At 39.6% G+C, this 25,587-nt stretch overlaps 1 protein-coding gene across 1 annotated transcript in view; it reads right to left on the bottom strand.

Moving 5' to 3' along the window:
- LOC126194724 (ARL14 effector protein) overlaps window positions 1–25,373 on the bottom strand; it is a 64,705-nt gene extending 39,332 nt beyond the window's left edge. The window contains exons 1-2 of the mRNA XM_049932974.1: window positions 25,216–25,373; window positions 6,037–6,158 (exon numbers count right to left, since the gene is read on the bottom strand). Coding sequence (XP_049788931.1) covers window positions 6,037–6,158; window positions 25,216–25,314 — 221 coding nt within the window. The 5' untranslated portion in view covers window positions 25,315–25,373. The remainder of the gene's footprint in view (window positions 1–6,036; window positions 6,159–25,215) is intronic.
- Between the last annotated feature and the right edge of the window lie 214 nt (window positions 25,374–25,587).

The raw sequence follows: 25,587 nt of genomic DNA on the forward strand, positions 1-25,587 counted from the left end.
AACATACCAAGAATGAGGGTTGTAATGGATAGGAGAGATCCATTTGTGATGTATAGCGACTGCGATTTCAATGAGTGGTTTGGGTTTCGTAAGGAATCTTTTGAGTTGCTGCTTGGTATACTGGAGCCATTACTGCAGCATAATTCTGACAGGAACCGTGCTTTGTCTCCTAGGCTGAAACTACTTCGTAGACTGCCAATCTTTCCCACAGGTACTTATCAAATCATAGCAGGGGATTGTACTACTGCTCGAAGAGCTTTTAACAGTGTGATAAACTGTGTCATTGCCTTAAAGCCACTGTACGTGTCCATGCCACTGAGCCAAGAAAATATACCAAAGAATTCTATCTAACGGGTGGATTCCCAAATGTCATAGGGGCCATGGACTGTGTACATATACCCATACTTTGTCATTCTGGAGTACAAGCAGAACTATACAGAAATCTCAAGGATTTCTTTTCTCTCAATACACAAATCATCCGTGATGCCAATAGGAAGATTTTAAATGTGGCAAGCCGTTGGCCAGGTTCTACGCATGATGCACACATTTGGGACATTGGTAGAGTTGCCGCAGAATTTGAAAATTGACAATATGATGGGTTGCTTATTGGAGATAGTGAATATGCTCTCTCCAAACATCTTACGACACCTGAGTTCCGAGCCCACACAGGAGGCGAATGGAGCTACAATTGAGCCCATATTGCTACCACATGTGTAATAGAGTGATCGTTCGGTGTCCGCGAGAAATGTTTCCAAATTCTCACTAAAACAATGCGATTTAAACCAAACAAGTGTGGGAATTTTATTGTGGCTGGTGCAGTTCTATACAACTTTGGAATAGATGTTAGAGATGTGTTTCACCCTGATGCTGTGGAGGTGAATGACATCGAACAATATGCATTTCAGCCAGAAGCAGATGATGCAGGCCAAGCTGTCAGAAGGTCTATTATACTTAATTACTTTAATTAAAAATTGTACCTAGTTTGCTAGTAAAATTAGAAGTAAAATAAGCCATAGGATTGTTATTACTGCAGTGAAAAATGACTCCTTTTATTTATGCGCAATTTATAGTCACTTTTTTTTCTTTCTTTTCTGCTAGGGAATTAACATTCTCATTTTATTTTGTAACTGAGTACACAAAGTCATACAATGTTTCAATTATTTTAAAAAAAATATTTTATAATATTGATAATTCAGATAAATATTAGAATGTGGTATTAACAAAAATTATTACCGATGCTAAAATGATAAACAGAAATATTATGCCATGCAAGAAACAAGAACATATTAACTATTTGAAAAAATACCAAGGAAATAAAAGATGTTTTATGCATATTAATATTTTCTTATTCATTCCATAAAACCCAAATTTCTTAAGCACACTGGTTGAAGGACTGGAACCTGAAGATTGCACCTTTATGTTCTTGAATTTAGTCATAATTTCCATTTTAAGGTTAAGCTCTTCTTATATGATTTCTCTTTGTCTTTCTATTAATAACATTTTTGCATTGTATTCCTCTTGTATTAAACGCATTTTTAAGGAATGAAGCTCATCTGCTTTTTTCAACAACTCTCGGTTCTTCACTACAACTGCATGTTCTCTCCCTCTTTTGCTGGGTGCATCTTCTGATAAGCTCCCGCCTGAGAATGCAGGCTGAGGTTCAATGACTATGGGATAAAGTTCCTCCTTCAGCAGTTTCATAGCTACTTTCAGAGCAGTTATCATCAAAATTGCTTGAAAGTATCACATTACCTTCAGATGTGTCATTGTCATTAACTCCAGCTAATCTCTCGGAAACTTGTGGAATCATTTCACTAATTATTTGGCTTATATCATCTATCTCATCTTACTTACTCCATCGCCAGTTCAAAATTGTTCTCGTATACTTCCAGCTTTTGTTTTCTTTGCTTTCACTTTCTTTTCCTTCCACATTACTGTAAGCTGCTCTTGTGAGCTTTGTGTAAGAGCTTCTGTGTTGTATTCAACATGTATTTTTTCCCAAGCATACTTTTTCCTTTTTAGCCTGTTGACATCGTGCTTTTTAGATTTAATAGTAGTTATGTACTTTTTCATTATTTCAGGAAACTATTCATTTTCTAATACGGCTTTTGAACATTTCTTGGCTATCTCCATGTTGCTGCTAGCTTGTATCTCAAACTGGTACTTAAATTAACACGTGTCACCAACCAACCATGGACAATGGTAGCTGTAGATGGCGGGGTTAACAACAGATTCATCCATTAATAGAACATTTCTTTTTCATAATACACAGATCTTGTCTTTAATTAGTAACATAGCATTTAGATTTTCCAATTTTAACAATTCAATTTAATAATCCTGTCTAGCTTCTAAAATTATAGCGATGAAATTAAGTTACGCAAAAAGTGATGCAATAATGTCTGCTGACAATCAATATTTTCCGAGAGGGAATGTAATGCTTGTGCCAGCAGTGTGCAGAAATGGCTTACTTTTATAGTAAAAAGGTGTTACTACTTTAGTTATAACTACAGAAGTAAATAGAAATTGAGCTCTCCAACAGTTACTAAAAGAGTATATTACTACAGAAGCAATTTACTACAGTAGTCCAGAGTAAAGAAGTAGGAGCACAAGAGTAATTTATACTCTTGGTGGTATAAATAGAAAAATTTCTTATGTCGCACACATTATTCCACTGACCATTGCAACTGTTTTGATGGAATTGAATGAAGAGTATGGAGACTTTACGTATTACTGCAAAGTACATCAGTTAAGTCAAGGGGCAGATTTGGAATGATTTTTTTGATTTAAAACTTGGTATTGCTGAATTTAAGCAGGAAAAGGAATGCAGGAACTAAAATTAAAACATCCAAATGGACTGCAAACCTCGCATTTTAAGTGGACTTAACTGCACACTGCTCACAGTGAAACACTGCAAGGCGAGGAACAACTTCTTTCCGATTTGATGGGAATGACTTTAAAAAGGAAAATTGCATTATAGAAGGGACACATTTTGACAAACAGTCCAGTTCCTTAAGCTCACTATAGTTAAAGAAAACACAAGGTTTGAATGTCAATTTTCCAACTGTTTTCCAGACTACTGGCCTTTCAGTTGAAAGCGCCCTTATGCATGTGCAGACGCAACTGAGTGATATGCAAGGAAATCCCTTTTAATGACAAATTGTTTTACATTAAAACTGTCCAGGATGTCTACATTGCGTTCCTCATGTAGAGTTCCCACATTTCATAATGAGGTTCCAAAAAGTGCTACATATTTCAATCGATATCTTTGTGTGAAAGACCCTTTTTTGATTATGAAACTAAAGAAGTCATGATTAGCGGCAACAAGAGGGCGCAAATCTGTGAAATTGCCTGTGCCTGTTGATATGCCAACAGTTTGTACCAGAGAAAAATTATTCATCTTCAGCGCTCCGAAAATAAATAATACCAAAGATTTGTTTTGTTTGTTATCTATGTTGCTGAAGAACATGAAATATAGAACCAAGTCGTACAAAGTGTGACTGCATTGCCATTTAAATGCTTCACTTATTCATTATCAGTGCAATTTAATATAATTAAGTGAGTACCTGTTCAAGGGGTGCGACAGGTACCTATCATATATACGTAATTGTTTCATTATGAGTGATAACAGGAATCTGTGTTGATAGTGTATTAAATACGTTGATTACCTAAGTACTAACAGACCAGTTATTTTCCAAACCTTTTATTCACACTGATAATCTCTATGTCACTATGCAAAAACAAATACATTTTTAAATTTGAAAACAAAACTGAATTAAGAGATAATATTTGATATTGAATACTTGAAAAGTACTGTTTTATTGTAAAGCAAACTGCAGGTTGTTAGAAACAGTGATTACCTGAAGTCAAATGTACCTTGTCAAGATATTGCTCAAGTCAAATAAAAGTGCCCTCAGTCTTACATGGTGGACCTGCCACAGTGTCAGGCACACAGTCACAATGATGTCAGGTGCTGTAATTTAGTGGATAAACACAACTTGTTGGCAATACGCATGCCAGTATAGAGAGGCACCTTTGCATTTACAAAGGCCACCATTGAAAACTTTGTAACTTGGCAATGGCTGCTGCTGTCAACAAAACAAAGTGACACCACATTCAATGTTTACTGCTGGCAGGTAATGAGATACAATGTTCACTATTCTACTACAAAATTTACATGCCTACCACGCCACTGAGATGGCAACGTCCTGTTCACACATGCACATTATCACCATCTTAATGCAAAACATCCACTTTTTCTTCACGGTGCCACAGTTTTCACAAACAATTATATTATCTGCATATCATATCTCATTATAGTTGAAACATCTAATATACTTCACCTCACTTATTGGTGACAACCTCAATGTTCTAGCACTGGGTTACTTATAACCTATCCAACACAGTTGCAGTTTTATTTTCACAGTACTTCAATTCTGGTAATTGACCGATTTTTTTTCCCCCCTTTTCCTTTTGAAACCATTTCTTCCTTTACTCGACAGGTAAAACTGCTTCAGTAAGTTATTTGTCCATCATTGTTCCCACTCAAAGCCTGTTCTCTATCTATGTGTTGATGTGTTCAACATCAATTAACAAAATATCCTTCACAGAGGATGATCTATTTTCATAGTTTCATCTTGGTCTCCACAAGACTGTTTTGACAGTTTCTCTGGTCCAGTCTACATACTACTTTATTAATTTACTGTATTTGTTCCCAACAGAATACACAATTAGGATGGATGAGCTGGTTTCCCCAAAATATCTCTTGTTAACAAACACTTCCGACCAACCATCTACAGCCTAGCTCCCCATATTAAAGACACAAACCATCTCCTTCACTGACTCAAATCATCCTCACTCCACGTCCCTACTCTACATTGTTAATGTCATCTCCCTACACATCAAGATCCGCATACCATAGTTTTGCCACTGTCTAAAACTAACTATTACAATGTCCTTCCAACTCCAAACACAACTCCTTATTCCTTATACGCCTAGCTAAATATATCTTCACACATTACTAGTTCCTTATTTTGCAGGATTGAAATACTAAAAAATGAATTATGGCATGGCCATGGACACTGTCATGACACCCTTCTATGTTAATCTATTTATTGGTTACCATAGGAAACCTTTCTTGTCTTCCAAATCAAAATCATTGCCTAGTTAAAGTTCATTAATGATATGGCCAAAGCCTAGCCCCCCCCTCCTCCCCCGACACACACACACACACACACACACACACACACACACACACACACACACACACACACACAGAGAGAGAGAGAGAGAGAGAGAGAGAGAGAGAGATATGCTCTCCGTACAGTCAGTGCGTCAGTGGTTTCACACACTATCCATCAATCAGCTACAGACAAATGAGTACCCTTTTTATTTACATAGTGAAATTTCTGGTGTTATTACAAACAAATACTTAAGTATTGACAAAAATCAGGAAGTGGTAATACTACTTAGCTTCTTTTAAAACAATCTGCCCCCAAGTTTCAGTGTACTTTGAAACAAAGGTTATACATTCAAAGAAATACATTGTTAATGAAGCTGCATTGCACACAACCATTTCACTGTCAGCAGAGTTGTGCAAATAATGGTGAATTTAGCCACACTTCTCTCTTCATCTAATAAATACAACACTAAGCTATCTTTCATCCATTACTATCCTGTAATCAATTCCTTTCAGCTGATGTGAAAACTAAGGTCAGTGAGCTGGGAAGAAAAGACCACTATTACTCCCAATGTTCTCTGAATGACTCTTCTTATTTGTAATTCTCCATCCCACATTATTAGTTAACAGCATTTCCAATTATTGTTTAATTCATATTATTTTAAGTATTTCCAATTATCTTCTTTTTGTGACTTTCCATCAGCAGCTTTTCATCTCAGTTTAGTGCTGCACATTAATCCAGTTTATATTTTTGTTATTGCAATCCATGAACTTTTCTTGTTGAAGTAAGTTATAATCTACGTATGATGTCGGCAGTAGAAATCCAAAAAATAAAATCAATAAGAACTTGCACTGCTTACCCTCCATGACTGATTTTTCGTGTCAGTTTCCGTTTCTCTCTGTTACTAGTTTCAGGGTTGAAATTTTCCATAAATTTCATGTCCTGGTTTCTTGTCAATTTCTTCAATACAGGATTTGACTTCTGAAACACAAATTTTGACTTTTTGTCATGTAAAATGCTTATTATGCCACACAGACACACGAAATAAATTTATTTCTACTTTGCTCAGTTTCTTTTGTTGCATGGAATTTTTTCTTTTGCATGGAGAACATTCTTTTCATGTGCAATCATATTCCAAAATATTTCAATGGATAGTCAAGATAACTTTTTAAAGCAACAAGAAGCTTATCTTTTTACAACACCAAAGTTCTTATGTGGAATGTCAAGATCACTGGTATTTCTATTCTATAGTGATCGCTTAGGTATCCAGAGTATGATGCACAACATGACACTGCTTCCTACACTTCTTTATTTCTGCTTGGATAACAATTTTGTGCATTTTGACTGACACGTGGTCAGTAACATGGATCTATGTTGGTTCTACCAATAAGGAAAACTATAAAATTGGAAAGAAGTACTGTAAATCTGCAATTTTTTGAAGCCAGCAAAAACATTGCACCAATACGGATAGTGCTAAATACTCTGAACATAATAAAGAGAATAAACTCTTACATGTGCCTGTTTTCTCTGCAGTCCATTATCATTTTGTATAGTGCAGTTCTATTTTTATCGACATCACATTAAATGTGTTTTGTTACTCTACTCGAGCAACATTATGCACAAAGGTCTTCTTACAGGTTCTGTTCAAGTTACTTGCAATGTCTCACTGCAGAGGAATGTACGGGAAATTCTGCAATACATTCAGTGTAAAATTAAAAGCATATTTAATCTAATGAGCCTCTTTTGCATGAATAACTGTTCATTATAAAGAGAGGCCAATACTCATGAAATAGAAGAGTCAGTCAGTAAGCACACACTAAATGACAAAAAACTGTTACTAAGCTTCATCTCAGTTTTCCTCCAGTGCTCTCACACATCCTCCCTCCCTTGTCAACCCATATCAAATTCTGCATTACAGGGGAAACTGGTTGTAGCAGGGACCGAAGTGGGGTCTATTACAGTGAAATAATAAGGTATTTAATTTAATTTATTTATTTAATTTATCAGGTCATGGAACAAGTAACTTCATAATTCACAGAAAGCTTGTAAGAAAATTTAATACAAAAACAATATATTTACAATAGTACTGACAAATATGTTACAGTAAAAGGCACTAAAATTGTATTAGGAACTCTTTCACAAAATTAAACGAGCTAATGCCAACACAAGTGAGCTTTACAGCTTACATACGAATGTTTTAGGTTTATTGACTGAAATTTTTCCATTCTGCTGGCAGCCAGCTGAACAAGAAATTTACAGAATAGTGAACACCTTTCTGCACACTAAAAGTGTGATCCAAATACAGATCATTTCACAGAATAAGGCCATTTGGATATGTGGATGAGACCAGTGACTTTTTATCAGATTAGATATAAAAGTCAATGTATTGCTCACATGCTACTTTGTGGACTTATTAAATGTGTGAATAAAGTGAACAAGTTAACACAAAAATTACAACAGCAACACACAGTTGCACAGTCAATACATGGAAGAATAAGATCAGGAACTGCATATTTATACAGAGGAAACATGTTTTTCCTTACTGATTAACTGAAACAGGATTTTATTTTTTTCTAAAAATTTTGCTCTCACTAACAGTTCTTTTACTACATTTTTGAAATCTACATACCTTAATTAGGTTCAGAAAATAATCTCATGAGATATGTTCTTTTTGCCAGACTCTCCTGAATGTAATGGTTGGCTCTCTCTAACATTTCATTTCATTTGGCATAGCTTCAATTTCCTGACAAACTAGTATCTTAAGGTCATCAACTGTGCACGGCTTGTTCCTGTACATACTCTATTTAAAGCTGCCCCACAAAAAGAAGTCACAGGTTGATAGATCACATAAGTGTGGGGGCCGTGGAACATCACGATATTGTGAAATGACATTTCATGGAAACAACTGTCAAATCACTTCCACGAATGTTCTTGCCAAGTGAGCTGAGCTGTGGCACCACCATCTCTGAACCACATTTCTCTCATGTGTACATGACACCTTTGAAGTTCTGGATGAAGAATGTTCTTTAACAAGTCAATGTAGCATGCTGATGTCTTAGCAAATGCCGTTCCTCTGTCTTCAAAAAAGTAAGGTCGAACAATCCCTATTTTCTAGGTTATCTGCTAGGACATCACTGGCTAAAATTGAGGGTAATGAATCAGTTAGTCTTATCACAACAAAAGTTAGGCAAACTATTAAAATACATGCCACGCCACTGATAAAGGGGCACCACAACTGCAGTAATGGGGAGCTTTTTGAGAATGTATTTGTGAGTCAATCCATACTCCAATTAAAATTACTTTGTGATTGCTGTTGCAGCGAGTTGAGTGTTCAGACTAGAGACCAGGCACCACCCAATCTTAGTTCTTTCTTTTGCATCATGTGCTGGCTGTGTTGCTTATTTTGCAGGTTACATGCAGCGCGTTGTGACGACTGGCTGGCTGCACGGTGGCAACACTCCACCCCTGCCACTGCAGTCGCTACACGGTTAATCTGAGTATAGTGTGACCAAGACAGAGCTGGCAGTGAATTTTAGGTTCTCAACAGGACAAACTGCATGAAGACGTCTGTGCAGTAGTTTTTTATTTTATGGTACATAGCTGGGTAATGGTAGCTAAAGCACACTACTCTCTAATAAATAACACTAGGAGTTGTTGGGATAGGGTCCTACATAGGCCAGGAACCAGTATCTGCAATTCTAGGGTATCCTTTTTCAAAGGCTCTTGTCAAATGATCTGCAAATTTGTTTTCTGGGATTTTGATGTGGCTAGAGGCCCAGGTAAATAAAATCAACCATCTGGTGCTTTGAAGCTCGTGGGAGAAGTCTTGACTGACTAAAACCAGTAAGTGTCAGGGATAGAGTTTGAACTTGTAAACTGTTCAGAGCTCCAATGACCTAGTGTGAGAAAAGTGCAACTGTATCTTAAGCGCACTATCACGTGCAATACTTGGGTGCGAGATGTCTTTTGGCATGAAGGCTGGATCTAGATGAAGTTGTGAGCAACAGATCCTCTTAACAGGATGTCTGCGAGGATGACAGAGAAACATCTCAGAAAGTGTTCTGTGTAGTTCAGAGGCTGGACCGTAGACAAGCTGATACTGAGACAACGGACAGCATTTTTGTGCACGCCTTGTCCTTTTATCCAGGAAGGGAACAAGGCGATTTGGGTGTTCTTTGACGCCTCATTCATGGGCAACACAGTTAAATAATAGTTGGGGCTGTCTCAGTATGGTCACCTCTGCCAAGTTGTTATCTACAGGGCTCTTTCAAAGGTGGTGTTGCGAGTCTTCTAATCCATGAGCCAGGCTACCATAGTCCAAGAGGGGTGGTATGAGACCTCTTTGAAGTCACAAAAAGGTGGTCTGATCAGTGTCCCAAGAAGAGTTGGTGAAGCAGTGTAGGATATTAAGTTTTGTCTGGCATGTCTCTTTCATGCTGGTGTTAGGTTAGCATAAACATTAATTCTATGAAGTGATATGTTTCTACTACTATAAGTGGTTTATCACAGAAGTAAAGGTTCTGCTGTGGGTGGACAATTTTGCAACAGCCGAAATGCATTATAAATTTTGGAAGCAGTGAATTGGATAACTCTGGTGAGGGTCAATCCGTACAATATACTGAAGTTAGCATTTTACAACACTTACATCTGAAAAACTAATTTATACTACTAAATAGCTAAAACTGTCACTTGGTCCCAGAAGCAGGTTGCCTATCTAAAGGCTTATATGGGTAACACAAATTTTATTATCAGCATTTCATACAATTATTGACCAAATCTAAAAATTTGTCAATCTACTCATTACTAGGCATACTGTTACATTAAAGGTTTCACACAATACACCAAGTACTAAAGTTAGAAACTGTGTCTATATCTTGAGGCAGCATAACATCAGACAAATTACACAGCTGTATTCATTCAGTTCAGTAATTGAAAGTGAGAGCACCTAGAACACTTGTGAAACATTTCTCACTGACACAACCCACTAAACAATGAAACGTAAAAAGTTTACCAGTTATTACAATTTTGCTTTTCAAGCAGTAAAATTTCATTAACAAGCAAGAGGTTTTTATTAATTCTTTATTGTTAATTTTATTTGCACCACATTTTGTAGATAATATCCACACTGTGTGTACCGGCAAAGTCGGATCATTGTACGACATATCTTACGGAGATATGATGTCACTATCACAGATACGTGACGAACTAGTTTGTAATGCAATCAAGTCAATAAGAGTACGAAAAGCACAATACCATTGGGTACTGATATCCTCAGGTGGGTATAAATAAGCCTGTATAGTCACATTATACATACTTGAATTAATGTTGAAGCATTTTAGTTAAATTTATGTAAATTCATGTTTATTAATTGTTTCAAAGATGCACCAACAATTATTATCAACAAAGTTGTAAACTCTTTGACCTTGTTAAGTCTCTGTTCTTGAATGTGCACTGTCTTAGTGGGAGAGTAGTTTTAAATGGAAACATTATTTCATTAAAGAATCACTGGAAGCCACCTGACTAACACAATCCCTTAACCAGTTAATATCTCTTCATGTCAGAAGTAGGATCCAAGACAAACATATTATCCCACAGAAGACAATGAGGCCACAAATAAAATAACGAGGTAAGTGATATTTTATAACTCTAGATGTGGATGAGGGATTCAATCCAAGTACTTAAAATAAATGATCAACATCTTGTTAGAAGATGTAACTGAACATTAAGCACTGAAGAATCCCATCACAATCTTTTCTTAAAATGGAGTGCAAATTAACTGGACTATATTGATCTATATACGCGGGGTGTATGAAAAGTCCGAGCAAAGTCCAAGAGATGGCACCACCGGCACGTATCGAGGTCATATTTAGTTAGTAGCATCTTTGAAAAGAACGCACACCAAGTTTCAGCCATACTGGTCTATTTCTTTGTGTTTGGCATTCGTGTGAATCAAGGAAGTCGAGTGATTGTCAAAAAAATGGACGAAAAAGAATTTCATGTGGTGATTAAACGTTACTTTATGAAAGGCAAAACGCCTCAGGAGACTAAAGAGAAGCTCCATAAACATTATGGTGACTCTGCACCTTCGATTAGAACAGTTTATAAGTGGTTTCAAAATTTTCGGAGTGGCCATATGGGCACAAGTGATGCTGAACGTTCTGGCTGCCCTGTGGAGGTTGCAACTCCAGAAATCATTGATAAAATCCATGATACGGTGATGGATGACAGAAGAGTTACGGTGCGTGAGTTTGCTAGTGCTGTGGGCATCTCTAATGAACAGGTACATAATATTTTGCATAAACATTTGGACAAGAAAGCTATTCCCAAGATGGGTTCTGTGATTGCTCATGCTTGACCAAAAACAAAATCATGTGAACTGTTGCAAGGATGGTTAGATGCTGTTCAGGAAGAATCTGCAGGACTTTAAGCTTTGTTTCGTCACTGTGGATGAAACATGGATACATTACTATACTCCTGAGGCCAAACAACAATCTAAACAATGGGTTACAAAGGGAGAAGCTGCACCAAAAAAGGCGAAGACCATTCCTTCGGCTGGAAAGGTTATGGCGACTGTCTTTTGGGATTCGCAAGGGATAATCCTCATCGACTATCTGGAAACAGGTATAACTATTACAGATGCACATTTGTTGTTGTTGTGGTCTTCAGTCCGCACATTATTCATCATTATTGGACCATTTGAAAACCGAGCTGCAAGAAAAACCCCGGCAACTGGGACTGCAAAAAAGCCCTTTTCCATCACAACAATGCACCAGCACACACCTCAGCAGTTGTGGTCGCAAAATTAATGGAACTCTTTTCACATCCCCCCTATTCTTCAGACTTGGCTCCCTCGGACTACTGTATGTTCCCCAATTTGAAGAAATGGCTGGCGGGACAAAGATTTTATTCAAACAAGGAAGTGACTGCAGCAACTAATAGCTATTTTGCAGACTTGGACAATTTGTATTATTTGTAAGGGATCAACAAATTAGAACAGCGTTGGTCGAAATGTGTAAGTCTAAAAGGAGACTAAGGCGAAAAATACAAAAGGTTTAACCCAAACACGTAAGTAGTTTTTATTTTTGCACGGGCTTTTCAAACGCCCGTTGTGTATGTTCTCATTACGTGAAAGAGAAGCTGTTTTATACATGGGAGTTAAATGCTTTTAAGTGTGTGTGTGTGTGTGTGTGTGTGTGTGTGTGTGTGTGTGTGTGTGTGTGTTTCAAGGAGGCACTTTTTTACAGAATCGTTACTGTTCACGCATGGTACTTATTTGTAGCAAATAATATGAAATCAAATTAATCCAGTCCTGACAAAAATATTCAGTGAGTAAGAGAGGAATAACATTTAAAATATGCATTAAACTTTTACATCACAAATAGTGTAGCCTGGCTGTGTGACATAAACTGAACATCGAGTACGTATGTATATAAAAATCAGGATAAAATCAAACTTTGATGTTAAATCAGACTTAATCAGAATCAGTAGCTAGTTTTCAAATTTAGATTCAGATGAAAGGATATCCAGGCTACATCTTTCAGTTGGAAACAAGTTGCTGTTTATCGATAATCAGAGCTTCAAAGTCTGGCTCGAATGAGCTCAACTGTACTCAAGTCCTCAACACACAGCCTGTTTCCGCATTTATTTATAATGTACAAATCAGAAAACTTGCTTTCACACACATATGTAGTAACAAACGGCACCAAAAATCAGACTGCTTGTTTGAAAAGAGAATGTATTCTGTTTTGTGATTACACGGGAAATTCGCCACACCACAGACATTGGCCGCGTGGCGTGGTAGTCATTCGTTTCGGTTTAGCTCAGTACACGGTGTCTGACAGATTTATTACACACTAGAACAAAACAAATGATAATTAAGATTTAAAAAATAAGTCACTCGTTTGTTGAAGAAGCAGATTTTTATGTAGCATGTACCAGTTTTCTATTGCTGTTTACCTGTTGAAGACGCATTACTGCTTCCTCCTTTGGCACATTTCTTCATGGCTTCCCTCTTTGCTTCTCGATGCAGATACCCTAATCCTTATAAATGTTCTTGTTCTTAGATGTAGAGCCATAACTGCGTCATGAACGTCACGAAACTTTCGTTACAAAATAGAGCACAGAGACTTTACAGTTTTTCTTTGCCCAATCGATTTCCATGAAAAGCAGCATCATCTTCAAATACTTCACTTTTTGTTGCTGGAAAACCTAACGATTTATGGATGTTTTGGCACTTAAACGCAACATAGGCTGCAATGTATTTCATTGCATCTGGAAGAACATCTGAGATTACAGAATTGTCGCACATTATTACCACATCTATTAATAAATTTTATTCGATGTTCACAGCTTCTGGGATTTCTAGTACTGCCTATTCACCATCAACATAGAGCTCACTCGTAATTAAACTTAGTGGCGCAGAATCTGAAGCGGCCCCTAGATGGCCAATAATATTGTGCAATATTATTGATGTTCTCCTTACCCTGCTCAATAATATTGTGGTTTGGACTGTTGACGATAAAGACAATGTTTCTGTGACAATTGATCTACTCTGTTGCGAGCAGAAAAAAGAGGAGGATGAAAAATTGTGCCAAGGAGTGTCGAAGATCAGTCACGGAAACATATTGGCGGAATTTGGGTTAAAAAAAAAAAAAAAATAATTATCGTAACTTTTTATGAGTTGATTGTCCAACATCTGATACACTACTGTGAATGATTATCAGCATATATAGGAACCCCCCCCTTTCCCTCGCTCGTGGATTATGGTGTACAGTGATTTTATTCATTATAAAATTTTATTTACTTGATGAAACCGTTTTGGAAAGGCAACAATCTGTCTCCATCACCAACTTCTTTAGTGTATTCACCTAACTTGTGAGATTAATTCCAAATCCACGATGCATTCATGTTTTGGAGCTGTTGGAGTTCAAGACATCAAAGACGTCGTTAACCAGTGCAATTAAATTACTTTCAATGTCTTTGTGAAGAATATAATTCAAGTGCACTGCAGTAATGCGGTGTGTTACCCTACGTTTAAAAAGTTTTTATGTAAATGCCTTAATTATTTTGGACCCATTGGGTAGCTTAATGAAATGAATCCTCAATAACTTTGGCGGTCAATCAATTTCAAATCACCCAATATAAATAAAATTTGTTGCATAACATTTTTATTTTCCTGATTTTTTATTGTGAGTTTGCCATAGGCAGACAAGCACAGAACACCGTTTGAAAAAAATTTTCAATGCCACAGTTTTTTTTTTTCTGGCCGTCATTCTTAAAATGGCGGTTGGGCAAGTTTTAATGGAAAACGAGGTTTGCAGAAAGTTTAATTGTCAAGTTATTTTAAAGTATCAGAATAATTAAAAAACCAGTGTGTTCAGAATGAAATGAACTTCAGGCATACATTTTTAAATTTTTTTATCATGCAAGAGTCAGTCAAGCCCATTCCGGAAAACACAGAAAACAAATTATCAATCATTAATCATTAAGACCATAATTTTTTTTTATGAAGGAAGACAGACTCACTCATAATATGTTAGTTCTGTATTGAGTACTTACAGAACCACATGCAGTACACGTTTTAGTACTGAGAATGCACTCCTTTCTTTACTAGAGCATTTCAAAAAATGGCTGAAATCTTTATATGTCAATTTTCACAGGTCACTATCCAAGAAAAAAAAAAAAGTGAAAATTTTACAGAATGTTCTTTATACCCACAGGAATATTTCACAAATAAATTATGACAGACTCAACTACATTGAGAGTAACAGAGCAGTGAATTTCAGTAAATTGCAACACATATACGATCGTTCAATGCCAAGTTAGTACACAAATGCTTGAATATTTAAGTCATTGCATACAATAAATGATCAAATATTTCTACTTTTAAATAACAAAAGGCAGTCATAACAGGTTAGATCTCTACTTCTTAAACTTAACTTACCGATACATTTGTTGTACTACACTTGCATAGAGTATACACACAATAATGTTTCTCTATGTATTTAGATTTAAACTGTAGGTGTGATTTACATCCCAGATACAATTTCCATTAGAGAGTTAAACAAACCTGGTATTTCATTGCGTAGTTTATCAGTATGTTCTACCAGACACCATCGTGAGTTTCAATGGAGTCACTTTCTGTACTATTGTCTTTGCAGGCACTCTGCACAGTATCATTTTTGGAAAGCTGAAAGGCAGTTTTTGGTCCATAAGGGTGAAAGAAATGCACCACAACAACCTTGTTATCTTCACTTCTATCTCCAGTAATTCCAAGCCACTACATCTCATAATATATACAAACACAAAAGTCATTATTTGTGAAAGAGGATATGTTTGTAAAATGTACTGAAGTTTGATGATCATCAAACTCTGAGCCTGTAGAAGTAAGAATGCATCTTATTTGATTGTCACTTATAGGGACGTATCTGTGATGGCTCCTTTTTTCTTTTAACTGGTAGACAACATTCAAATCCGTCAGTTTTGTTTCAATTTATTCAATTTCAGGTAAAGAAAGAAATATATATCTCCAACTCCAGTAATATTCAGTATTTGAATATACCTTGTGGAGTCAGTATAAGTTCTACGTAAGGTCTTTAAAGGGAAGATCGTGTAACTTCTTGTTTTGTTGTTCCACCTATCCCATCACAAGAATTCTTTCCATGTTATGAGGCACAGTCTACTATACTAATAAATCAAAGTCATTTTTGTGTTTGGAAACATTAATGAAGTTTCCTTTTTGTACTGGCTGCTGAAGTTAATAACCATTTCAACATTATTATGATATTCTTAATTTCCCTAATGAGGTGATTGTTGGTTGGATTAAAAGAGGGGGAAAGGGACCAAGCTACAAGGTCATCAGTCCCTTGTTCCAAATAAAACAATGCCCCAAGTGTGAGAATAAAACAAACGAGACTGGGAACTCAAAACGGAATGAAAGGAAAAAAAAAATCACAAGAACGATGAAGGGCAACAAACATGTAAATGGACAAACGGGGACAACAAAACCACAGAAACGGAATTAAGAGATTAAAACAACAAAGCAGATTACCATGGCTGGCTGACCGTGAGAATAACAAAGGGGAAGCCAGCCACCCTGCAACACATTAAAATTTCCAACCTAGAAGCACTAGGGTGGAGGACACACAGCGACAAAGGACATGCACTAAAACTTAGATCAAATGATAAAAACCATCCTCACGAAAAAAACGTAAAACTAAATCAGCCGACGAGGCCTTGTCAGATAAAATTAGCGGCAATGAGTCAAGTAACCCAAGACTTCGTCGCTGGGCACTCAAAGTGAGACAGTGCACCAGAATATGGGCCAGTTTCAACTGGGCGCTGCACCCACACTCAGGCGGGTCTTCATGGCGCAGGAGGAGACTGTGGGTTGACCAACCGTGCCCAATGCAGCTGATTCCCTGCAAGAGGCCCGCATGGAAGACTTCCACACATTCGTAGTCTACTTAATGACGCGTAGTTTGTTCTGTGTACTCTTATACCATTCCGTCCCCCAAAGCCGAAAAACCCTACAGCATAAGTCAGAACGCAGGTCAGGTTCAGAGATGCGAATCTCCAGAAGTAGTTTCTGCATAACCTGTTTGGCCAGCCTGTCGGCAAGTTCATTGCCTGGGATGCCGACGTGTCCTGGGGTCCACACAACCACCACTGAACGACGGGACCAGTCCAGGGCATAGATGGACTCCTGGATGGACGCTACCAATGGATGGCAAGGGTAGCACTGGTCGATAGCTTGTTTGCTGCTCAAGGAGTCAGTACACATAAGAAACGATTACCCGGGGCATCAATGGATATACTGAAGTGCACGAGAGATGGCCACCAGCTCTGCAGTGAATACACTACAGCCATCAGGCAAGGAATGCTGTTCAAAATGGCCTCTGTGCACGTAGGCGAAGCCAACATGACCATCAGCCATCAATGAGGCGAAACTGAAAGGTGTACACAGTCATGGTATTGTGATCAAGGTGGTCATTAATTACACAAATAGATTTGCATCACACTTTGTCCTAATTTTTAAAGTAGGTGACAAAAGAATGCAGTGGTGGTTGTGTTTTAGTCCAGTGAAAACTTTGAATTTCATCCTGTAATGTAAATGTATAGTTTTCTGCAAAATTAACAATCATTTCCTTGAAATATTGGGTTTGAGCTTTTATGATAAAAGTGGTGGGATTTTAAAAGCACCAGCTTATCAACAACAAGAGAATGTAAAAATTCATCACTGGGGATTACCTGTGTAGTGATCTTGGCTCTATTGGTTTGTACCAGCGTTGGAAAATTACTTCATCAGGAAAGATGTCAAGTTCCTTTAAGACGCCAAGTAGGTTATTTGGTCCAGGACATTCTCCACAGGTGCCAAGCATACATTTTTCACTATTAATGTCACATACCATGAAAGCTACCATGTCTTTATAATTTGCATTAAGATGGTTGGTCGGTTTGTGGGGGTCGAAGGGACCAGACTAGAAAGGTCATCGGTCCCTTGTTCCACGACCATAAAAACAAGTAAAAGAGGTAACAAGGGACGACACAGAACAAGAAAGACACAGACAAAGACCAGAAAACAAGGAAATAAAAGCACATAGAGATTTACAGTGGTTGGGCGACCATGGAAACAAAAAGGAAAAGCCAACCACCAAGAAACACACTAAAAACCACAATCTAAAACCGTAGGCCAAAGGCCAGACTTAACACAAAAAAGGACACAAACCCTTAGATCGAGCGATAAAAGCCCCCTGCACGAATAAAACTCTGAACTAGGTATGCCACTGCTGTGTCATCCGATAAAAGTCCAGGGAGCGTACCAGGCAGCGTAAACGTCTGCCTAAGTGCAGTTAAAAATGGACACGCCAACAGGATGTGGACCACTGTCAACACCGATCCACAGCGGCAGAGAGGTGGGTCCTCACGGAGCAAGAGATGACTGTGCGTCAGCCAGGTGTGACCAATGCGGAGCCGGCAGAAGAGAACAACTGAGTCCTTGCGGAAGGCTCTTAAGGAGGACTGTCACACACCGGTCGTCTCCTTGACGGCCCGAAGTTTGTTGGGTTAAGGCAGGGTGCACCATTCTTCACTCCAGGTGCGAAGTACCTTCTGCCGCAAACCTGACCTGAGGTCACTCTCCGAAAGGCCAATCTCCAAGGCCGGTGCACCGACAGCCTGTTTGGCCAGCGTGTCAACACGTTCATTTCCTGGGATACCGACACGACCTGGGGTCCACACAAAGACCACAGAGCGGCCGCAACGGGCAACAGTACGGAGGGACTCCTGGATAGCCATCACCAGACAAGAGCGAGGGAAACACTGGTCGATAGCTCGTAAACCGCTCACAGAGTCACTACAGATAACGAAGGACTCACCTGAGCAGGAGCGGATACACTCTAGGGTGCGAGAGATGGCGACCAGCTCGGCAGTGAAAACACTGGAGCCAGCCGGCAATGTGTGTTGTTCGTAATGATCCCCTAGAGTAAGAGCATAACCGACACGACCGGCAACCGTCGAACTGTCAGTATAGACAACGTCAGAGCCTCGAAATGCGGCAAGGATTGAAAAAAAGCAGTGGCGGAGGGCCTCAGGAGGGACTGAGTCCTTCGGGCCCTGTGCCAAATCGAGCCGAAGGTACGGGTGGGGGCACACACCACGGAGGTACACACATATGGGCCCGGAAAACAAGAGGGAGAGGGTAAAACTCGAGCCCAGAGAGAAGAGCCCGGACACAAACTGAGATCGTACACTCTGATCAGGGCCGCCGCCACTGGCAGATGGACAACTGAGTTTGGGAGTAGCAGACGGTAATTCGGATGCCTGGGCGAGCTACAAACGTAGGCAGCGTAAGTGGCCAGTAATCACTGTCGCTGGATCCACAATGTAGACACACCAGCCTCCACAAGTACGCTAGTGACAGGGCTTGTGCGGAAAGCTCCAGTGGCGAGTCTGATTCCACTGCGAAGGATGGGGTCAAGCAACCGCAACGCGGAAGGGGATGCCGAACCGTAAGCCAGGCTCCCATACTCTAGATTTGACTGGATTAACGCCTGGTACAGGCGTAAAAGGGTAGACCAATCGCCACCCCAGCTGGTGTGACTCAAGCAATGAAGAGCGTTAAGATGCCACACACGCGTCTGTTTAAGCTGCCGAATATGAGGAGCCAAGTCAACCGGGTATCAAAAACCAATCCCAAAAACAGGTGTGTGTCTACCACTGAAAGAGGTTCGCCGTCAAGATAAAGCCGTGTCTCAGGGTGAACAGTGCGAGGCCGGCAGAAATGCATAATGCAGGTCTTGGCAGCCGAAAACTGGAAGCCGTGCGCTACAGCCCGAGACTGCGCCTCGCAGATAGCGCTCTGCAGCTGCCGTTCAGCAGCTGCAACGTTGGTGGAGCTGTAGTATAGGCAGAAGTCATCAGCATACAAGGAAGCTGAGACAGACGTTCCCACTGCCGCAGTGAGCCCATTAATTGCAACTAAAAAGCGGCAGACACTCAAGACAGATCCTTGCGGGACCTCATTCTCCTGAACTCAGGAGGAACTATGGGAGGCCACGACTTGCACACTGAAGGAACGAAGAGACAGAAAATTTTGTATGAAAATCGGGAGCAGACCCCGAAGACCCCACCTATGAAGCATAGCGAGGATGTGATGTCGCCATGTCTTACCATATGCCTTCTGCATGTCAAAAAAGACGACAACCAGATGCTGATGGCGGGCAAAGGCCATACAGATGGCAGACTCCAGGTACACCACGCATTTGAGCAACTTGCAAAGAACGTTGGTGAGGCTAATGGGGCAGTAGCTGTCCACCTCCAGTGGGTTCTTGCCAGCTTTCAACACAGGGATTACGATGCTTTCCCACCATTGTGACGGGAACTCACCATCAACCCAGATACGGTTGAAAAGGTCTAGGAGGCATTGCTGGCAGTCCACCGAGGGGTGTCTGAGCATCTGACAGTGAATGCAATCTGGCCCGGGAGCCGTTTCAGGGCAAGCAGCTAGTGCACTTTGGAATTCCCACTCACTGAATGGAGCATTGTACGAGTCAGGGTAGTGCGTGTGAAATGAAATGCTCCGACGTTCCAACCACTCTTTCAGGGAGTGGAAGGCCTGCAGGTAATTTGCAGAAGCGGAACTCTGAGCAAAATGCTCCGCGATGTGGTTTGCAACTGTGTCCGAGTCAGTACAGACTGCTCCATTCAATGAAAGCGCAGGTACTCTGATGGGTGTCCAACTGCCATAGAGTTGCCTAATCTTGGCCCAAACCTGCGATGGAGAGGTACGGAGGCCAATGGTGGAGATATACCTTTCCCAGCACTCCTGTTTGCGTCAGCGAATGAGACGGTGGGCTCGCACACAGAGCCATTTAAAGGTGATGAGGTGTTCATTTGAGGGATGCTGTTTGTGACGCTGGAGGGCCCACCTGCGATCTTTAATCGCCTCAGCGATCTTGGGCGACCACCAAGTTACAGTCCTCCACCGAGGGGACCCAGAAGAACAGGGAATGGCAGATTCTGAGGCAGTAACGATGCTGATGGTGACCGAGTGAACCACCGTATCAATGGCATCATTGGAAAGAGGCTCAATAGTGGCAATGGAGGTGAACAAGTCCCAGTCAGCCTTATTCACAGCCCATCTGCAGGGGCACCCAGAAGAGTGACACTGGCATGACAGGAAGTTCGGAAATTGGTCACTACTGCACCAGTCGTCGTGCACACTCCACTGGACACACAGTAATAGGCTAGGGTCGCAGATCGAAAGGTCGATGGCTGAGTATGTGTCATGCGCCACACTGAAATGTGTGAAGGCACCAATCTGAATATTAAATGGAGTAACTGTAGCAAAGGACTGACCTCCTTAAGTCCATTATACCATGAGGAACTGAGGTACAGCTGGGAGAGTCTCTGAATCTTTAGCCTAATTCCATTTACATTTCATACATATAGACTGAGAAGGCAATTGGCTCATTGCGAGAAATTCCCCCACGATTGCCAGCATCTCCAGTGGCAGGCTCCCTTCAACTGCGGGCGGGGGGCCTCACCAACCTTAGCCAATTGTTCACACCTACTGAACTCCTGACAGAGGGACCAACTGGAAATTTGGGAGGGTAACAGCACAGGCAAACATCCATCCCTGGGCCTGGCCTGTATCAGAGGGTACATGTGAACACTACCTGTTGACCCAGGGCTGGGAATTATGTATTCTGATGTCAGGCTACTGAAAATTCACAACACTTTCCCAAAAAGTATCATGTTCCCAAGGGAGCGGAAAAAAGAGTAGCAGGAGGATAGACGTGCAGCACAGAAGGGAAAAGATGCTGCAAAGTTGTGGTAACCAAGCACGAACTCGCCAAAGAGTGGTGAGTGCCCTGGGGGCACCAAAAGACTGACAGATAGCCAAATATCATTTAATAACAAATAAAAAATTTCTGAATGACAACACCTTCTATTCAATACATGAATTTTTAGAAATAAATTAGTAATCTTTAAAAAAATATCTTTGGAGCAAGTATTAATCTAATCCAATAAAAAGGACTCACTATCTGTTCTGGAACTAGTAGCATATTTTCTCTTTGATTAATGTATCTGTTTTCCTCCCATGGCATACCTACAGGAGAAAATGTATTTGGATTATATCTCTCAGCATTTTAACTGCCTTATCTTATCAATGACACTGCTGCGGTGGAGGGGGGGGGGGTTATGAGCAGCAGCTTGCGATAGTTTTGGTCTCTTCATTATGAGTTTTCCATCTTGATGCCACACACTCAAGCCCAGTGCTCTTTTGATGAGCAATGCCATGACAAATTGCCTCCAGGTATGGGTATTTGTCGCACAGAGTTCTCTGGCTCTAGATACGATGAACACATACTTCTAGGCGCACAGGGGCACCAATAGTTTGCAGTGTCACCCCTGTGTGGTTGGACAACAGTCCAGCAGGTACTTAATAACTGGTCTGATTTCAGTGTGGTACAGCCTAGGTTCTGATGTGAGATTTCTACTTACAAATTATCTTTTTCTTATGTTGAAATATACCACAAAACACTGCCTGGGATCGCCTCTCATCACTCCGCATTTTGCAAACATCTACCCAACCTCCGTATTATTTAAGGCTTACATCTACATCTATACTAGTAAAGCAACTGTGAAATACATGGTGGAGAGTACATCCCATGGTGCCAGTTATTACGGTTTCTCCCTGTTCCTATCACACACGGGGCATGGGAAGAACGATTGCTTGAATGCCTCTGTGCATGTAATTATGCTAATTCTCTTCTCACAATCCCTATGTGAGTGATACATGGGAGATGTAGTATATCCTTCAGAGTAGTCATTTAAAGCCAGTTCTTGAAACTTTGTTAGTATTCTTTCTCACAGTAGTTTACATCTTCAAGAGTCTTTCAGTTCAGTTTCTTACGCAGCTCTGTGACACTCTCGCACAAGTTCAACAAACTTGTGACGATTTGTGCTACCTTCTCTGTGTATATTCAGTATCCCTCTTATCCTATTTGGTTTGAATCTCAAACACTTGAGCAACATTCTGGAATGGGTCATGCAACTGATTTGTAAGCAGCTTCCCCAACATTCTACCAGCAACGCAAAGTCTATCGGCTGCTATACCTATGACTGAGTCCATGTGATCATTCCCTTTCATATCCCTACAAAGTGTTACACCCAGGGATCTGTTCAAGTTAGCCAATTCTAACTGTGACTCATTGATATTATAGTCATAGGAAACCATGTTTTTCAATTTTTTTGAAGTGCATAATGTTTCATTTCCAAACGTTTAAAGTAAGATGCCAATCTCTGCACAACTTTGAAATCTTAACATCTAACTGAATAATTATGTGGCTTTTTCCAGACAGTACTTCATTACAGATAACTGCATGATCTGCAGAAAGTCTGCTGCTACTATTAATTTTTGCAGTAAAGTGACCGCATCAAATGTTCAGTCCCAAAGTACCACATTGCTGTCCTTAATGTTCAATATCTCTACTATTGTTGTCACATCACTTCATAAGGCTAGCTTTGATGGGTGCGCGCACACACACTACAAGATTCTGGTCAGAATCAATTTTACTCGATGACGCAATAATCAGAAATGCATAACAGATACAGTTTTTCAATTAAGTGGGTTGGAACAATGCACAAAGCTATTGCAATCCACAACACTTTTAATTGTTCTGTTTATTTGAGTATTATTTACAAAATATTTCTCTCCTTTTATTTATAAGTACAATGTGGTTCTTTTAAGGTGAATGAGCACCACATTCTGCAGAGAGGCAATGTTGTGAAGTTACAGATTTGCTCAGTTTCTCTTAGCCCCCAATCACAAGCTGTAAATGCTGTCTCCTGGCAACAAACAATAATGATTGTATGATTTATGCGGAACCTGTATCAGCTCTGCTGCTGATTTTGGTTCAAATGGCTCTGAGCACTATGGGACTCAACTGCTGTGGTCATCAGTCCCCTAAAACTTAGAACTACTTAAACCTAACTAACCTAAGGACATCACACACACCCATGCCCGAGGCAGGATTCGAACCTGCGACTGTAGCAGCAGCGCGGCTCCGGACTGGAGCGCCTAGAACCGCACGGCCACCGCTGCTGATTTTAAAAACTTACATAGAAACAATGTAGTACGGCAGCATCACTCCAACAAGTAGCTTCCACCACTACAGAAAAATGTCAATATGGCATTCAATGTAAAAAGACAAAATTAAATGTTGACAGATAGCCTACCTGAAGATTAATCAGTTGGTTGAACACTGTAATAGCCCTACAACCATATAAATTGAGTAGACTATCAAATAAGACTGATTGGTGATCCTATGACATCATTGATACCATTGCAGACATGATAGAAACATCATAGTGAGAATGGCACGACAGGTTCAATTGTGTGAGATTCTGGCAACATTGTGTCAACGTGACATCTCATAAATGCAACAGTGAAGGTGATGTCAATCACATTTAATCATAGAAGGCATCAAGAAACTAAGACTCTGATATAGTGTTTTGTGTCCTCTGAAAATGATTAACAAACATACACTGAAACTCTTTTTAGCAACAGAAGATAAAAGATTTGTAAGCTTCCATAGGATTTTGTGGCAGAGGGTCAAATAAGAATATATGAAAAGAGAACTTTAAAAAAGTTAGTTGTGTCTGTAACAATTACATTTATTTCATTGTAATATGTTTCAGAAGAAAATGAAAACAACTATTTTGTGTATGCTAAAAAACTTCTGGTGAGAAAGAGTGATTTCGTGCAACTTAACTAAAAATAGGTGCTGCACATCCAATTTTACAAACACTAACTTACATCGATATTACAAAACTTTTCACTAGCGACTCCGAACTCTGATACTAAATAATTCCTTTTCTTTCACAATGGTGTAAGAAAAATGACTAAATTATATCTGTACCAATTTTCGTAGTTTACCGCATGTAGCCTACCATTCGTTAATGGGGAACCACGTATTCTCAAACAAAGTACGAAACTTCAAAATGCAACTTTTAATCTGAGCTGCTTGTTCCGACGGCTGCGTTTCACTGCATTTATTGCTATTATATGCTTCTGTAGACGGAATACAACACCATGAATGTAGTAAACGTCACATGATAAACAACACCGCACACTCACTTAAACTAAAGACGCTCGTATCAGTTTCACATAAAGTAATTAACTCTTTAATAGACAGTGTTCCGTATCATCATTTAACAGTGTTCATCACTTCTTACACATAACGTTCCAAAAATTTACATGCAGCAGTATGTTGTGCAAATGAGACAACCTCGCCACATCGAAAACGAGCGTTGCCGCCGACATTTTTGCTACTTACAGCATCAAAGACTTACGCACGTATATGCAAACGACGAATGAATTACATTTTGCCAAACAATCAACAATAATAACAACACCAATACAATGTATAGCACGAACGTTTCAAACAAAGAGTTACGTATGAACGCACTCCAATGCAAGTACAATGCTTACACCTAGCCGCTACATTTATATGTGTTGACTGAGTATTACCGATTGCGCTGACTTCGTAGTGTTTTCATTGCTGGCCTCACTCAAGTTAGAGGAGTCTTCACATGAATCAATACTCAGAGCCCTGAGTGATCTTTCCATCGCATTCACAACAAAACATCCGAACTCGCTCCTTTTTCCCAACGATACCACTTCTTCGGAGTTAAAATTTCACGTATATCGATTGTTAACATCGTTGAGGGAAATGCTGTGAAACGTTTGTTCATTGGACTTCCCGGTTTCTCTATACCGCTGCCCCACAAAGTCTATAGTTTAGTTTTGTATTATTATTTGACATTGTCAAATACGGTGACAAGTGATCTGTTATGTTGAAATGTATGGATTAAAAATCCTAGTTCACAATCGTAAAAAAAT

The sequence above is a fragment of the Schistocerca nitens genome, chromosome 7, assembly GCF_023898315.1.
Source record: "Schistocerca nitens isolate TAMUIC-IGC-003100 chromosome 7, iqSchNite1.1, whole genome shotgun sequence".
Lineage (NCBI taxonomy): Eukaryota > Metazoa > Arthropoda > Insecta > Orthoptera > Acrididae > Schistocerca > Schistocerca nitens.